The sequence below is a fragment of the Silurus meridionalis genome, chromosome 25, assembly GCF_014805685.1.
Source record: "Silurus meridionalis isolate SWU-2019-XX chromosome 25, ASM1480568v1, whole genome shotgun sequence".
Taxonomy (NCBI): domain Eukaryota; kingdom Metazoa; phylum Chordata; class Actinopteri; order Siluriformes; family Siluridae; genus Silurus; species Silurus meridionalis.
The window spans coordinates 11,012,714-11,031,341 of NC_060908.1; the positions used below are offsets into that span (position 1 = coordinate 11,012,714).

Genomic DNA, 18,628 nt, shown 5'->3' on the forward strand with positions numbered 1-18,628 from the left:
CAAAGGTGTTTAATAGGGTTAAGTTCAGTATAACCGGCCATTTACGATCTTCTCCTCCAAACCATGTAAACCATTTCTTTATGGAGCTGGCTTTGTGCAAAGTGTCATTGTCATGCAGGAACAAGTTTGTGTCTCCTGGTTGAAGTGAAGAGAAAATGTAACCCAAAGACATTCTTTACAAATGTGCCTCCAAATTTTTAGTAAAAAGGTTATTTCTGGAAAAGTCAGGTATCCTAATACTTTTGCCCATACAGTGTATTTTTATAATGTATGTTAAGTCATCACCAATCAATTTTGCCCAACATTATATATTTCTTGGGCCGTTTTATTATATTTTTTACTTCAGGCTTTGGAAAAGGGGTTGACTTTTCTTTTCTTTTCAAAATACCATAATTGTTTACAATGCTTTAAGAACTTTTTTTTTTAAGAAAGTGTTTTTTTAAGATTAAACAATGATTTAACAACATAAATTTCTTTACTTTTCTATGTTTTATGTATTATTACCACAATTTTTTTTAATTTTTGGACATTGTTTATAATTTTCCTAATAATTAATCAATCAAGAAACTATTCTTTATACATCAGCGATCTAAAATATTTTTACAAAACTGCAGCTGATGGCATGTTGAAGGCCTGAAGTCTCCTTATTAATTTTTTCCTTTTGACAGCAACACTACTAATTTTAGCCTTTAAAAAAAAAAAATAAATAAAAATAATAATAATAATAATAATAATAATAATAATAATAATAATCACTTAATCGTGCTTTTCAAAGTTACTGTGATGGGTAGAATAGTTCCATAGAAGCTTCTAGACTTCTTTTAGACTAACTACACTTATTTCCAATTTCTTGACGTCCCTGTGTTTAATACATTGTTCAAACTTCCTTTACCACTGTAGCAGCACTGAGCTGAATGTATTAGTTGATGAGATTGGCAAATCCACAGCAAGACTCTGAGACTACTTCGTGATTATGAATTTGTACAGATCCTGTACAATTTATCTTCTTTTGTAAAAGAGACTCCTTCTGCTCAGCCTACAGGGTTCCAAGCTTTATTTTTTATTAAACCTTACTTGATTCAGTAGTTGGATCATCAGTAGCTTTCACTTATTGCTAGACGATCTAACCATAACTGTGCCAAGGACATTTGGAGGAAAAACAGACCTACAATCTGACAAAACCGCCACTATATTCAACAGCGTGGCTTTAAAACAACAACAAAAAAACAAACAAATCCAATTTCAGTGTTTTAACAAAAAGCTTTTTTTCTCATATATGGCTGTAGAACCTAGTACCAGTAGTGTCTAAATAACTCCAGAACAGTCCTCCTACTTACTCCTTACTCATCCAATAAATAGTTTGTGTGCATGGAGGTGGCGTTTAATTGTACGTTTTGTGAACTCAAAATGCTACCATCTCAAACCTCCTCATTCTGTATGGGGGCAAAAAAAGGTTTATTGGGACTCCAGGTTTTTAAACTTCTAAATGTTTGCTTTGACAATGGCAATAGACATTATTGTTCAAGTTATTTAAATGTACACATTCTTCAACACATTCTTTTTTCTCACTTTTTAATGTTTATATAAGCTTTAATCTTCTATAATCCCTATTTATATTCAGGAGTATGCATAAGAATTCTTTACCTCATATTTGTACATCAATTTATATATACTGGAGTTTTAACCACTGTAAGTTAGATATAATTAATTAATGTATAATGTATAATATTATATTAGAGCGAAATATACTACTACATTTCTATATATAATAGTAAATATATTACATTTAAATTATAATAGGAACATGCCTCGATAACAGTGTTTATAGGATTTCTACTATGTGAGGGGCTTATAACTATGACAGGATTGTTAAAAAAAATATTGAAATTCAGTTAAAGGTCTGATTACACTCATATATTTTCAGTGCAAGATTAAGAAAATTAGCTTTGGAAATTTTTCCAAAAACGTTTTTAACAAAGATGCCATTAATTCTGAAGCAGGCCGTAGCACACAGTACGAAATCTGTCGAAGGGTAACATCGCATAACAGAGATCTTTTGTTAGACTCAAGCACTGCAAGTCTGCTCAGGATCAACCTGCACTGTTCTGGCAGGAAGATTGAGCTGAGGAGGAAGTTTGTCTTTCAGCAAGACACCGGCCCCCAAAGCTCACTGCCAGAGCAACATTAGAGTGACTAAACCCGGAAAGGAAAAAAAAGGATGTCCTTGAGTGGCCCAGTCAGGAGTTTTACCTTATCATTAATCTGTGGCAAGACCTTAAGAATTGCTGGAAGTGGTGCTTATATCCAAGTACTGAATATTTATGAAACATTGATTCTTTTTTTCTCAGCATAGAAAAAAAACAACAAAAAAAATTCTCATTCATCTCTGATTCAGCATTTCAAAGTCATTTAATAAATGGACTTTTTTGTTTTAAGGACTTGGATCCAGGAGTGCGTCTGCGTTCATATTCCTATTCCTCACCCAAAATCAACCTGCTGTCCCCGCGCTCCAGCCGAGACGCTCCTCGTCCTCCTGCTGACCTCAGCAACGGTTTGAACATCTACTTTTTCACTATGGCACACATTGGCACTGCAGTTTCCTTTCTTTCTGTTCCTAACAAAACACTGCTTATTCATGATATTTAACAATCATTACTAATAACCTCATTTTTTATGATACGTCATTTGTAGCTCGTGGAAATCATTCAGCATTAGTTTTCAGTCTGGACTGTAAATATTGTACCATGGCAAAAAAAACAGATATGAGTAATAGAAGGATTAGAATCTAAAGGTGAACTATAGTGACTTATGGACAACTGACTTTTCCAGCCATTGTGGTTCTTTCTTTTTTTTTTTTTGGAATGTTACCACAAAATTGGAGGCACACAATTGTATAGGATGCGGTAGCATACAATTTTTCCTTCACTTGAACTAGGAGATTCAAACCTGTCCCAGCATCACAATGTTCTACTATGTTACAAAAAAAACATACAAAAGCCAAAGTGCTTAGAGATGCAGATCTAGGTATAATAAAAGGCTATAGCAAATTGAATTGTTACTTTAGGGAAGAGTATTGACAAATAATCCAGATCTGGATTTTGCAGATACATTGATATCCATAAATGATTAAGGACATAAAAGTACACCTAGCACACACAACACGTATGTGTGCGAAAGATTGGGTGTGTTTTTGTGCATGTGTATTTGACAATCGGTCTTGCTCTTTAAGTCAGGTATTTGGCACGAATGCAAAACATGTCACACATTCTGTTTTGACAAATAATAAGATGAGATCGCACCGGCTTCCTCATTAGGGACAAACGTACACTTATAAAGAACTTATAGAAAGATCTTATTCAGGCATTGTCTGTGTAAAGCTGCTTTGAGAGAATGTCCATGGGTAAAAGCGCTATAGAAATAAAAATGAATTGAGATTAGCAACGACATGCGATCGTCACTTCACGGAAGATTTTGCACGTTAGGCGAAAACGAATTCTCCACGATTTAAATTGTGCCCGAAGAGTCATACAGGTATCATCAGAAATGTTGGCCAAAAAGAAAACAAGGAAACTGATAACAACATGACATGGTTTCTGAGATATTGTGTGCAGCTTGTAAAGCAGTACAGAGTTACTATAAAATAACTCAACATACAGCCATTGTTGTCTAGATAGCTGGCAACAAATGTGAGTACACCCTAAGTGAACATGTCCAAATTGGGTCTAAAGTGTCAATACGTTTTAGTAATCAAGCCACAGTCATGGTCACTGACAGTATTTCTCCATGTGAACATTAGCTGAAGCTTTGGACCTTATTCATTATGCATTGCTCTGACTGACCAATTGGACAATTGCGTAAATTGCATTCTTCTTTACTGCCACACCGCCATTTGTGCAAATATGTTACTTAGAAAGAGGCCTGGAATTGATGTAATTTCTGAAAAGTATTTTTTTCTGCCAGCAATACACTTCATATCATCTCTACTTGAAGAAAACAAGATATATTCCAAAATATATTCCCATTCCATTCTAACCTCGCCCCGGCAGCCTGCCTGAAAAGATCAGGTTTTGTACAGAGCCAGTTGAACAGACACGCAAACACGTATTATGTATGTGGAAATCCGTTTCAGCCAGTTAAAGAAAATTAGGCTGTTTGTTATGTGTTAATAAAGAGAAGCTTTATGAAGATTATGCCTCCTTTTCAGGAAATAAACAGGTTGTTACTTCAACTGATGTTTCTGTGGAAAGCAATCACATGCTTTCATTCACTTCAAAACCTAACAACATTTAAACAGAGATGGTGCAAAGGCTTTTGTTCTCAAACACTCGTTCAATGTGTCATGTTGTGAATAGTTTGATCTCTCTGCCTTTTAGGAGACATTTTTGAAATTGTGTACTATGATGTGGGTGTGGTGAGATTTGCTTTCAGTTTTCTAGTTTCTTAGGGATCCCAAATCTCATTATGGGACGGTAGTAAATCAGAGTAGTGCTGAGTAGTGAGTGTAATGTTCGCTGTGTCCTGTAGATGGCGCCCTTACCAACAACAGCAGCGGCAGCAGATCTCTCCTACAGGCTCTGTCTCTATCTAAATCTCTGTCACTGCTCAATCCTGTTAGTAAGTACTGGCCACGCACCGCTACCTGCCCGCCCACCCCGGCTCACACACCGATTCAAATAATGTGCATGTTGCTTCTGCTGGGATTTTGATCATCCGTGTGTGTACATGTTTGTGTCTGTGTTTATGTGTGTGTTTGCAAGAAGTGGTTGTGGGAGCTGCGGGAATAATTTTTGAAATAAATTGCATAACAGAGTAATGTCTGTTTTATTTTTCATTGCAATGACACCTGTTTTGCCTACAGTATGCAATGAAACCTGTGGCACAATAATTAAATTTGTTTTTTACAAAATGAACAAAAAGGGGAAAGAAGCAAATGTAGTCAAACTCGGTGGCCAGATCTTCCAAAAACAACTGATAGCTGCACTTTTGGGTCAAGAAACCTGTTGATCCAAATGTTACTAACAGTAGCCAATGAGAGTAAAGCACTGCCTTCCACAAGAGGTTTGTGAGAAAATGGAACAAAGTTGCAGCGAAAACTCACTCAGCATTGTCCATATAAACCATATAAAAGTGACAACAAAATATATAGTTTATTCGAGGAACATGTTTTATTTTTGCCACCAAGTTCACTGCTCTCAGTTTCTTCTTTCTCGTTGCATTTTTGTTCATTGTTCGAAATAATATGTTTACATGCTTTTTGGAACAAATTTAATTTAATTTCTACAGTGGATTAAAAATGATTGCTAAAATGGTTTATATCCCCTCCAAAAGAAAAAAAAACATTTCTCCCATTGTTTCCAATGCATTACATATAGCTAAGGGTTCAAAACAATATATTTATTGATGTAAACACACACACGTGGTTCTTCTCCAAACAGTTTCCACTTAGTTGTTCGCACACAATTGTATATTAGGTCTTTGGATGCTGTAGAATCAAATTTTCCCTTCACTTGAATTAGAAGACTAAAACCTGTTCCAGCATGACAGTGCCTTTCTGCACAAAGCCAGCTCCATGAAGATTTGGTTTACAGGTTTGGAGTGGAAGATCTTGAGTTACTGTGACCTCAACCCTACTGAACACCTTTGGAATGTATTGGAATGCTGACTGCACCCCAGGCCTCCTCACCCTACATGACTTTACCCTTGTGCCTGAATGAGCACAAATTTCCACACACACCAAAATCTAGTGAATCATTTTTACCAGAAAAGTGAATTAAAGGACTAAAAGGCATTCTCTAAAAAGAATGTACAAATCTTATGTTCAGACTTTTGTTGTGTGTGTGTGTGTGTGTGTGTGTGTGTGTGTGTGTGTGTGTGTGTGTGTGTATGTGTATGTATGTGTGTATGTGTGTATGTATGTATGTATGTATGTATACAGGGAGTGCAGAATTATTAGGCAAGTTGTATTTTTGAGGATTAATTTTATTTGAGGATTTAATTTGAACAACAACCATGTTCTCAATGAACACAAAAAACTCATTAATATCAAAGCTGAATATTTTTGGAAGTAGTTTTTAGTTTTAGCTATTTTAGGGGGATATCTGTGTGTGCAGGTGACTATTACTGTGCATAATTATTAGGCAACTTAACAAAAAACAAATTCATACCCATTTCAATTATTTATTTTTACCAGTGAAACCAATATAACATCTCAACATTCACAAATATACATTTCTGACATTCAAAACCAAACAAAACAAATCAGTGACCAATATAGCCACCTTTCTTTGCAAGGACACTCAAAAGCCTGCCATCCATGGATTCTGTCAGTGTTTTGATCTGTTCACCATCAACATTGCAGCAGCAACCACAGCCTCCCAGACACTGTTCAGAGAGGTGTACTGTTTTCCTCCTTGTAAATCGCACATTTGATGATGGACCACAGGTTCTCAATGGGGTTCAGATCAGGTGAACAAGGAGGCCATATCATTAGATTTTCTTCTTTTATACCCTTTCTTGCCAGCCACGCTGTGGAGTACTTGGACGTGTGTGATGGAGCATTGTCCTGCATGAAAATCATGTTTTTCTTGAAGGATGCAGACTTCTTCCTGTACCACTGCTTGAAGAAGGTGTCTTCCAGAAACTGGCAGTAGGACTGGGAGTTCAGCTTGACTCCATCCTCAACCCGAAAAGGCCCCACAAGCTCATCTTTGATGATACCAGCCCAAACCAGTACTCCACCTCCACCTTGCTGGCGCCTGAGTCGGACTGGAGCTCTCTGCCCTTTACCAATCCAGCCACGGGCCCATCCATCTGGCCCATCAAGACTCACTCTCATTTCATCAGTCCATAAAACCTTAGAAAATCAGTCTTGAGATATTTCTTGGCCCAGTCTTGACGTTTCAGCTTGTGTGTCTTGTTCAGTGGTGGTCGACTTTCTGCCTTTCTTACCTTGGCCATGTCTCTGAGTATTGCACACCTTGTGCTTTTGGGCACTCCAGTGATGTTGCAGCTCTGAAATATGGCCAAACTGGTGGCAAGTGGCATCTTGGCAGCTGCACGCTTGACTTTTCTCAGTTCACGGGCAGTTATTTTGCGCCTTGGTTTTTCCACACGCTTCTTGCGACCCTGTCGACTATTTTGAATGAAACGCTTGATTGTTCGATGATCACGCTCAGAAGCTTGGCTATTTTAAGACTGCTGCATCCTCTGCAATATATCTCACTATTTTTGACTTTTCTGAGCCTGTCAAGTCCTTCTTTTGACCCATTTTGCCAAAGGAAAGGAAGTTGCCTAATAATTATGCACACCTGATATAGGGTGTTGATGTCATTAGACCACACCCTTCTCATTACAGAGATGCACATCACCTAATATGCTTAATTGGTAGTAGGCTTTCCAGCCTATACAGCTTGGAGTAAGACAACATGCATAACGAGGATGATGTGGTCAAAATACTCATTTGCCTAATAATTCTGCACTCCTGTATGTATGTATATATATATATATATATATATATATACACACACAGTGAGGAAAATAAGTATTTGAACACCCTGCTATTTTGCAAGTTCTCCCACTTAGAAATCATGGAAGGGTCTGAAATTGTCAGCGAGGTGCATGTCCACTGTGAGAGACATAATCTAAAAAAAAAAAAATCCAGAAATCACAATGTATGATTTTTAAACTATTTATTTGTATGGTACAGCTGCAAATAAGTATTTGAACACCTGAGAAAGTCAATGTTAATATTTGGTACAGTAGCCTTTGTTTGCAATTACAGAGGTCAAACGTTTCCTGTAGTTTTTCACCAGGTTTGCACACACTGCAGGAGGGATTTTGACCCACTCCTCCACACAGATCGTCTCTAGATCAGTCAGGTTTCTGACCTGTTGCTGAGAAACAGCGTTTGAGCTTCCTCCAAAGATTCTCTATTGGGTTTAGGTTTGGAGACTGGCTAGGCCATGCCAGAACCTTGATATGCTTCTTACAGAGCCACTCCTTGGTTATCCTGGCTGTGTGCTTCGGGTCATTGTCATGTTGGAAGACCCAGCCACGACCCATCTTCAATGCTCTAACTGAGGGAAGGAGGTTGTTCCCCAAAATCTCGGAATACATGGCCCCGGTCATCCTCTCCTTAATACAGTGCAGTCGCCCTGTCCCATGTGCAGAAAAACACCCCAAAGATGATGCTACCACCCCATGCTTCACAGTAGGGATGGTGTTCTTGGGATGGTACTCATCATTCTTCTTCCTCCAGACACGTTTAGAGGAATTATGACCCAAAAGTTCTATTTTGGTCTCATCTGACCACATGACTTTCTCCAATGACTCCTCTGGATCATCCAAATGGTCATTGGCAAACTTAAGACGTGCCTGGACATGTGCTGGTTTAAGCAGGGGAACCTTCCGTGCCATGCATGATTTCAAACCATGACGTCTTAGTGTATTACCAACATTAACCTTGGAAACGGTGGTCCCAGCTCTTTTCAGGTCATTGGCCAGCTCCTCCCGTGTAGTTCTGGGCTGAATCTCGCCTTCCTTAGGATCATTAAGACCCCACGAGGTGAGATCTTGCATGTTTAGCTTCTTCCATTTTCAAATGATTGTTCCAACAGTGGACCTTTTTTCACCAAGCTGCTTGGCAATTTCCCTGTAGCCCTTTCCAGCCTTGTGGAGGTGTACAATTTTGTCTCTAGTGTCTTTGGACAGCTCTTTGGTCTTGGCCATTTTAGTAGTTGGATTCTTACTGATTGTATGGGGTGGACAGGTGTCTTTATGCAGCTAACAACCTCAAACAGGTGCATCTAATTTAGGATAATAAATGTAGTGGAGGTGGACATTTTAAGGCAGACGAACAGGTCTTTGAGGGTCAGAATTCTAGCTGATAGACAGGTGTTCAAATACTTATTTGCAGCTGTATAATATAAATAAATAGTTTAAAAATCATACACTGTGATTTCTGGATATTTTTTTTTAGATCATGTCTCTCACAGTGGACCCCTCCATGATTTCTAAGTGGGAGAAATTGCAAAATAGCAGGGTGTTCAAATACTTATTTTCCTCACTGTATATATATATATATATATATATATATATATATATATATATATATATATATATATATATATATATTACAGTGGGTACGGAAAGTATTCAGACCCCCTTAAATCTTTCACTCTGTTATATTGCAGCCATTTGCTAAAATCATTTAAGTTATTATATGTTCACATAGCACCCTATATTGACATAAAAACACAGAATTGTTGACATTGTTGCAGATTTATTACAAAAGAAAAACTGAAATATCACATGGTCCCAAGTATTCAGACCCTTTGCTCAGTATTTAGTAGAAGCACCCTTTTGATCTAATATAGCCATGAGTCTTTTTGGGAAAGCTGCAACAAGTTTTTCACACCTGGATTCCGGGATCCTCTGCCATTCCTCCTTGCAGATCCTCTCCATTTTGGTCAGGTTGGATGGTAAAGGTTAGTGGACAGACATTTTTAGGTCTCTCCAGAAATGCTCAATTGGGTTTAAGTCAGGGCTCTGACTGGGCCATTCAAGAACAGTCACAGAGTTGTTGTGAAGCCACTCCTTCATTATTTTAGCTGTGTGCTTAGGGTCATTGTCTTGTTGGAAGGTAAACCTTCGGCCCAGACTGAGGTCTAGAGCACTCTGGATAAGGTTTTCATCCAGGATATCCCTGTACTTTGTCGCATTCATCTTTTCCTCGATTGCAACCAGTCATCCTGTCCCTGCAGCTGAAAAACACCCCAACAGCATGATGCTGCCACCACCATGCTTCACTGTTGGGACTGTATTGGACAGGTGATTAGCAGTGCCTGGTTTTCTCCACACATACCGCTTAGAATTTAGGCCAAACATTTTTCTCTTGGTCTCATCAGACCAGAGAATCTTATTTCTCACCATCTTGGAGTCCTTCATGTGTCTTGCACTGAGGAGAGGCTTCCATCGGGCCACTCTGCCATAAAGCCCCGACTGGTGGAGGGCTGAAGTGATGGTTGACTTTCTACAACTTTCTCCCATCTCCCGACTGCATCTCTGGAGCTCAGCCACAGTGATTTTCGGGTTTTTCTTCACCTCTCTTACCAAGGCTCTTCCTCCCCCAATAGCTCAGTTTGGCCAGACGGCCAGCTTTAGGAAGGGTTCTGGTTGTCCCAAAAGTCTTCCATTTAAGGATTATGGAGGCCACTGTGCTCTTAGGAACCTTAAGTGCAGCAGAAACGTTTTTGTAACCTTGGCCAGATCTGTGCCTTGCCACAATTCTGTCTCTGAGCTCATCAGGCAGTTCCTTTGACTTCATGATTCTCATTTGCTCTGACATGCATTGTGATCTGTAAGGTCTTATAGAGACAGGTGTGTGGCTTTCCTAATCAAGTCCAATCAGTATAATCAAACACAGCTGGACTCAAATGAAGGTGTAAAATCTGCAAAAATGTCAACAATTCTGTGTTTTTCTGTCAATATGTGGTGCTATGTGTACATTAATGAGGAAAAGAAATTAACTAATAAGTGCGTTAATGCAAATTAATTTTAACGCAAATTAATTTTAACGGCACTACTTTTTTAAACAAACTATTAATGCAGCGTGCATTTCTGTTTGACCCTTTTTATTAAAAAATACAAATTAATACAAATAAAAGAGGTGAAATTAAAACCTTCAACACAACACATTTATTCATGTCCTTTCTTTTTTCAGATATAAAAAATAAATAAATAAACGTCAGCAAAAAATTTTAACCCACAAAAATCTGCATGATGCACACATCCGGCAATTAAAACCGTCCGTGTGGAAACATAGCATAAATTTCGTTTGGTGTCCTGATGATTTATGTGATATAAAATTCTTTTTGCTTAAAAATCTTTATGCTTTAAGTTGAGCTTGGTTTGGTTTCACTAATAATAATAAGCATACTAAACCTACATTTGCATAAAGATTAGAAAAGCACGAGCTGTGATAAATCAAGATAAAAAAAAATTTAATCGTTTGAAAGCAATATATTATATATAGATATAAATTATAATTTTAGAATATAAGTTTCTGACGATTTAATGTTAAAAATATGTTTCCATGCAAGGCCAAGACAAGGTGTGCCTGGAGAAATACCAGTCAGGGATTAGTCACTGTAGACATGTTCAGAGTTGTGGGTGTGTTTTAAATATTTATTTATTTATTTATTTATTTATTTATTTATTTATTTTTCTTTCTTCACGCTTATGAATACTGACACTTCATGGCTTTGCTATGCATTTTATGTCTTGTGGTTGTGGCACTAATGTCGGAGTAGTCCTTAAGGTTTTCTTTAGGTTGATCAGTGTTATGTTCAATTGTGCTTCATTCATGTACTGGCTTTCTAGACTTTTTTTCCCATAAAACATATAATAATAATAATAATAATAATAATAATAATAATAATAATAATAATAATTATATGTTACTTGGTATTAGTCAAATATTTCAAGTGCATAAGGAACATTTTTGCATTACTTCTTATAAAATAGATCTTTAATTGTTTTGTTTGTTTGTTTTTTTTTCCCTGAAAATCTTGAAATAAAAAAAAATTAAAATATGACGGATTTTTGGACACAACCAAAAGTTTAATTTGTATCATTTTATACCACTGATGATGTTCTTGAGTGTTAACCTTTTGATCTTTTCTCTATCTAAACTCTTCTCAACAGAACAGCGTGCAGCGAGTTTAACTGAGCAGGCACAAGAAAAAAGGTAATACTCCAGCTGCCAATCTTTTTTTTTTTTTTTTTTTCCTTTTTCTTTCACTCTGAGGTATCGACTGGGATTATAGGATTCTCAAATGTCTCTGAGACGATGGAGTTGCCTGGAGACAGAGTGCTTCCTGTTGTAGTTTCGAAGGTCACAGCTTTTTTTTCTTTTTCTTTTTGAAAACAGCCCCGGACTTTTTAAATGGCACAGGCACAGTGAGAGAGAGAGAGAGAGAGAGAGAGAGAGAGAGAGAGTGTGTGTGTGTGTGTGTGTGTGTGTGTGTGTGTGTCTAGATGGCAGCACGAGAGCAAACGTTGTTTTAACAAGTTTTTTATTTTATTTTCTCTGCCCCAGCGCAGTTGCTCCATCTGGTGGAGAATTCTATGGTTGCACGTTTGTAAGACCTGTGATTGTGTGTTGTTGTGTATCCGTTAAATCCCAATTCAGCCCTGTATTTTAAACCCCTATAGGGAATTATGGTTCCGTAGACGGACTCAGTCAGCTGATGACGAGTCCAGCGTCGAGCTGGCTGATTCACTCCAGCACCTCACACTCTCCGAATTCCTCAAAGAGTACGTCACAGCCCTGTTTAGCTCTCCCGAATTCACGTCTAACCCTCAGAGCTATTTCGATTCATCTAATTTTCACCTACAGAATGCAGAGTGCACCTGCTGGCATGGAGGCACATCTAACATATGTTTATGTGAAGAGACTAAATATTAGAGCCATAGCTTTTCTGCTCCCAAGTCTTTGTTTGACCTTAGATTAATAAAATCCAATTAGGATCAACTAACCATCTCTCTTCTTCTTTGAGAGATTTTGCAAACTAAAAAAGTTCTTTTTTTTTTTAAAGGTATGTATGAAATGAAGTGAATGCTGAGAATGTTTCCAGTGGTTAAGTAGACTGGCCTTGTTATCCCAGTGAGAGCACGGTGACTAATTTTTAATTAATTAACAATGAAAGGAATGCATGAATTACCCCGAATCCTTCAACTCAAACCAAACTAACCAAACTTTCAAAGGAACTGCTGTTTTGAAGCAAAATGACGTTTTTATGGCTAAGATGAACAAATAACTAAGCGGCATATATTACCGAGTGGAATATTTGCTTAGCAAGGCAGCTTTGTGCCTAAAACCTAAAAATCATCAATCATGCAAGTTTATTTACTGTAGACTAATGAAAGTAATGCTTTGACAAAATCGATGGCCAACTAATCGTTTTTATGTTGGACCAAAAAAAAAAAAAAAAAAAAAAAAAGATTTGGAGGAATTAAGACTGACTTGCATAGCTTCAAACTTGGAATTGTATACGCGTAATGTAATGAAGTATTGTCATGCTTCTAAATATAACTTGCTAACCGATAAATCCAGCTCGGAAGTATAGCCGTTCCTAATTACTGTATGTTGGAGTTCTCATTCAGTTTGTTCCAGACCACCAGGGGGGTATATTTTAGATCTAGTAGAGCTTTAATAATTTCCTTGTCAAGTACCAAAAGCAAATTCATCCCCTTATGACATTGTAGGTAGCCAATATCCAGACATACTATTTGTTTAGAATAAACACATGGATGCCTTATTTGTTTATGCTGCATATGCATTGTAAATAAGTCCATAATTTTACACATTTTTAACTTGTTAATTGCTAATCATACCGTCCTCTTAGATTTTTGGAGCAGAATATCCAGCTTTTGGGTAAAAGATGATAATCAGTAACCCAGATTTTATTTTAGATCAGGTCTTTGTGCAGCACTTGACCTAACTGCACCAGTAATGTATGAATCTCCCAAATTTGTGTATATACTGCTGATTATTCCTACCTTAATGATGTGTGGTGACAGCAGGGATTGTAGTGAAAAGCATTGCTATTTGTCAAGTCCTCTAGGAAGGAAAAGTAGGATAGAAGCTGGCAACAGGCATGAGGAAGCTGAAGTTCACTGTCTGTGGTTGATTTAGATTTTTTTAAATGATAAATTTATCCTAGAAGAAAGTGCTGATTGCTTGCCCTTGTAATGGTTTGATGAATTCAGGAGTGCAGATCAGGAGTAGCAATGAATGACCTGTTAACTGATATAAAATGTTCTTACTGAAACTTACACAGCATTTTAAATGCCCTATTTTGTGTTATTAATTTCAAAGTCACCAGGCAGCATATCTTACCACATATTAACTATATTAACGAGCCCTTATACATACACTGAGCTTGTGATATGAGCAGAAGTCATGTGTTTTGCTTGCCGTGGCAGATGTAACGGCATTAGGATTAAGTTAATTAGTACAATCCAAACTCAATGTAGGGGATCTGAAACACTGGTTTTTATTGTAGGATGGTGGGATGAATATGGGTTGTTCACCGTACAAGTGATACAGTTTCTCCTAAGCTTTAATAGATTCTGATATCTTACAGGCAACACTCCATCAGTGAAGTGTGTAGAATACTTAGATGGTCAATGCAGATGAGAAGACAAGTTGGTTTGCTCAAATGCCTTTAATATAAGCTTGGTAATAACAATTTACACTATCTGCCCCCAGTAGCTGGACATGTGCTTGGAATTCAGGCCCTGTATGTTCCAGAGTAATGCATTGATCTGTCTGAAACACAAAATGTAATATTTAGGGCAATGGGCCCCATTGAAAGTATTAAAAGAACTAAAGATGAAATTGTGCACAATGTGTAATGAGCGGTTTAAATACAGGCAGGTTTGTTCAATATGGTGCAAAACTTCATTATCATGCATTGGATAGCTTTATGGCTTTTTTAGTGGAAGCAAATAAACTACTCAAAGCTGTTCTTTTAAATGAGGAAGATTTAAAAAAAAGCATTTGTGGGAAAATAATAAAAGGAAAATTTCTATCACTATGGCCAGATAAGGCTGACTCAACATTATTCAGTCTTTCAGCTCCTCTGCTTCAATTTCTTTATCGATCAGCTGTTTATATCCTTTTGGAAACACCATAAAAGGGCTTAAAATTGGTTAACCCATTGGTTAAAAAAAAAAAAAGCTCAAACATTATTTGCTCAAACATACTTGAACGTAGGTCAAGCGGTACTTCCATTAAATGCCATTCAATGTGTGCTTTGGCTACAACAATGCTATGGAGAAGGGTGACTCATGGATATTTGTGGATAACATGGAGCTTCACTATATTCTGCACACTGGATTTAGTTATTCTCAGCTTGTTTCTTAGATCAGGATTAATGGTCACAAGGAGGGGAATATACTATTGGTACTTGGTAAGGAAATATAAACCTAAATACTCCACTAGTTCTGAAGAAAACTGCCAAGGAAGTCTATTTGGAGCTATGGTTCAAAGCTAGGTTTGTGTAAAGATGTGTTTTTTCCTTTTCAGAATTGAAGAAGAGGGATGGGATAAATACATTATTCCTTCCAAGTCTGAGCCTGAGAAGTACAAAGTCAGCCGCACCTTCAGTTTCATTAAAAGCCGAATGTACAGCACACGCAGCAAGAAGGTATACATCCTTTAATGTGTTATCTAAAAGCTGAATGAATGATTTTAGTCTTCAAATATATTAACAGGTGACCGCTGAATATAGCGGTCAAGCAGCCATCTCAAAAACAAACACACAGTCCCAAGTCCCAGCTTTTCAATTCAATCATTAACGTCTCCTGTTCCTGAATAACAGTGTTGTGAACCCAAATTCCCCAGATCTTTACTTGGCTGTTTCAATTGACAATAAGATATAAAGAGTTGAACGCATGGAAATCGTGGACAGTTATGCCAGCGTCTGTGTGAGATGTTATTCCTGTAATGGCTTTTTCTTGGTTCCCGAAGGGAAAAGCGAAAGAGAAAGAAGTAAAGGAAAAACAGAGCAATGGACACCAATTTGCAGCAGGCCCTGTGCTTGGGACTTCGGCTTGTGAGGTCTGTGACAAACCTGCTACTGGGAAGGAAACGCTACACTGCAGCAGTGAGTGAGAATCTTTTTGTTTAATTTTAACCAATTTTTAATTTTATTTTAAAATGTTGTTGTGAACTCTTGTGAACATTAAAGCCTTAAATTAGCATTTTGTAATTTAGTGTATTTTTCAGTACTAGGTGTTTATGTAAAATGCATTACTAGGTCCTTATTGAATATTATGAATGTACATGTACCAACAATTAATTTGCTAATCGTAAAATCTCAAAATTGTATGTGATAAATTTAAACCCTTAAATGTTTGCGTTTTATTTGATTATTGTGTCCTGGCTTCTCCATGTTTTCCTAGATTGTGCTGTGAGCATCCATAAGGGTTGTAAAGATTCCACAGCACAATGCCTTAAGGTGTGTATGTGTTTCATGATTCAGGAATGATACAATAACTGTTGGTGTTGGTCTTTGTTGATTAATGGAGCGAATAACTAAAGTCAAATCAAAATTTCTTACAGTTAGTGAGGAAAGTAAAACCACATTTCATAGACATCCCCTGTTTAATTGTATAAGCTCAAAGTTGTAACGTATTTGCCCATTTGCCCTGATCACAGGGGTCTGCACTTGTCTTTTATTTTTATATTCTTTATTTATTGTATTGAGTTTTTCTTTTCCTTTACAGAAAGTGCAGGACAAATACACAGTTTCTATGATGAAGGCCAGAGCATCCACCCTCCCTCAAAGTAAGTCAAACAGCTGCACACACAAATGCACATGATGCATTATATCTGTTTGAGACTCATCTGCTGCTTCTTTATCTTCCTCATTTATCACTCTGTCAAATGCAGACTTTGTATTGCGTGAAAGCACCCAGTCTTCTCAGGTATCCAGTTCAGCCTCTCTCCCTATGATGAGTCCACGGAGCAGGATAGACACAGCCCCTTTATCCCGGAGTGTCCCTCTAGTGCCAGAGTGGTTAGAAAATATTCTTCCTTTTTTTTTTTTTATATAATCAGTCATAAAATTTTTAAAATACAACCAAGCACTATTCTTTTTTTCTATGATTTGTATATCCAGGCTTGCAGAGAGCCCAGAGGGAGACAATGACTCCTCCTCCTGGAGATCTCATGGCCAGTCAGAGGAGCTCCTGCAGACCGTGGAATCTTCTACGTCCACTGACTCCTCCCTTGTTGAAGGTTAATAAAGGAAGTCTTCTTTATTCCAGTGATGTGTACAACCTTAGAATATCTTCAATTCATTTTTATTTGTATAGCACATTTAACAATGAACATGGTCTCCAAGCAGCTTTACACAGATAAATCAGTAATAAAAGAATGTAAAAGTTTGTTTCTTATAATTTACATTTGCCTTGTACAGTATGAATAATATATATTTATATGTTTATCTTGCAAGAAAGCTTGCAATTCTGAACATTAATTTGATCACTATATCAACCATTAATACATTTAGTCAAAGTGTAGTGTTACAGTATTATCTTCCTTTGCATTTAAATTTGTTATATTCAAGTTTTCTGATAGTATTCATGATATTTATGCTCTGTCTCTCCATGAATCTCTATCCCCTGACTTCCTGCAGATGCAGTGGACTCTCCACTACAGAACAGTTTTCCGATGGACGCTCTGTATTTGGAGGCAGAGTCGTGGAGTCTAGCGGTGGAGTCACAGTTCTGCCAGAAGCAGGAAAAACGCACCATCAAGAGACAGGATGTCATCTACGGTAAGCAAAAGGGAACAGCCTGAGTAATGAGAAGCACAAGGAGTAACTGAGGCGTTGAAGTGATGCGTAATTACTTTTGTTTGGAGCTTCTGGATGTTTGACTCACTTCCTGTTGTTCTGAATGGTTTTACATTTGCATCTACGCTTTATGTTTTTTCCACTGGATAATTTTACCTGAATATTGTACAGTGCTCGAGAGCTTCTGTGGTGACCATGAAGCTTGTTCCAAAAAGTCTTGCTTATATATTCTCATGGTAAACATTGTTTTAACACCCTGTAAATATACAGCTGTAGAGAAGTAATTTTAATCCCAATCAGTGGCTAGCAGTGTATTTGGTACCTGGGCCTTCAGTGGGGATTTACCCGACTTAATCCTCCTCTTAATACCACCGCTATCACGTCAATTATAGAAACCATAAATACTATACAAAAACGCAATTATAACAACGCATGGCATTACAGAGAGAGGTATTTCACATATGGATAGTGAATTCAATTTTTTTACTAAAGCAAGCTCCAAACCTCTACACTACAACCCTAACTCTGCACCTACATTATCTGGAGCAGTTTAGAATCAATATTTGTCTAATAACATGACAAAAACTTTGAAAATGTAAATAAAATACAACCTACTCACCAGAGATGCAGACTCATAATTTGCACTGCTCCTCAGAGGCTGTAATACAGTGGTACCGCTCATATTCACTGGTCTGGAAGTTTCAAACAAATCATTTCCCGGACTGAGACAAGCTGGCTAGCTTCGGGGTTGGCCGACCTCCTCACAATGTCTGGCTTTTCTTCAAAATGGATTTTTAAGAATGTCCGAGACCAAATCAATTTCTCTTTCTTTGTAGGCATAAAAAAAAGTCTAACTCAGATGTATTAATGTGTGCAGAGCGCTACAGATGTGTTTTGCCAGTCAAACTTGGCTGTAAAAAGTTCCATCTGACCAACCAATCAGAGGACGGAAAAATGCTGACGCTATTCTGGGCCAGCTAGCTGGCCCTGTGAGGAGAATTTGAAATCTGATTGGTTAAAGAAACAGACCCATTGCTAATAAAGACTAAGGTAAAAAGGCCAGCAGTACAGACTTTGAAGGTCCTGGGCAGAATAAGATTGACATGGCAACACATAAAGGCTGAAATCTGATTGGACAAAAAATCTAACATCCACATACACGTACTGGAAGCAGTGCAGCCAAGAGAAACGCTACGAAATAAAGAGAATAGATTGTTAGGAATAAATTAATAAAATATCATGGAACAAATATTAGAATTTAG

General features: G+C 37.4%; 1 protein-coding gene across 8 annotated transcripts in view; it reads left to right on the plus strand.

Moving 5' to 3' along the window:
- Window positions 1-18,628, plus strand: part of arhgef28a (Rho guanine nucleotide exchange factor (GEF) 28a) — a 94,872-nt gene that overhangs the window by 56,255 nt on the left and 19,989 nt on the right. For 4 of the 8 annotated variants that reach the window (XM_046838892.1, XM_046838890.1, XM_046838891.1 and 1 more), the window contains 11 exons: window positions 2,437-2,551; window positions 4,525-4,614; window positions 11,704-11,746; window positions 12,214-12,315; window positions 15,092-15,212; window positions 15,536-15,671; window positions 15,970-16,025; window positions 16,294-16,354; window positions 16,460-16,586; window positions 16,689-16,807; window positions 17,208-17,348. In XM_046838892.1, the coding sequence (XP_046694848.1) occupies window positions 2,437-2,551; window positions 4,525-4,614; window positions 11,704-11,746; window positions 12,214-12,315; window positions 15,092-15,212; window positions 15,536-15,671; window positions 15,970-16,025; window positions 16,294-16,354; window positions 16,460-16,586; window positions 16,689-16,807; window positions 17,208-17,348 (1,111 nt within the window). The remainder of the gene's footprint in view (window positions 1-2,436; window positions 2,552-4,524; window positions 4,615-11,703; window positions 11,747-12,213; window positions 12,316-15,091; window positions 15,213-15,535; window positions 15,672-15,969; window positions 16,026-16,293; window positions 16,355-16,459; window positions 16,587-16,688; window positions 16,808-17,207; window positions 17,349-18,628) is intronic. The other 4 variants (XM_046838894.1, XM_046838897.1, XM_046838893.1 and 1 more) reach the window with 3 other exon arrangements.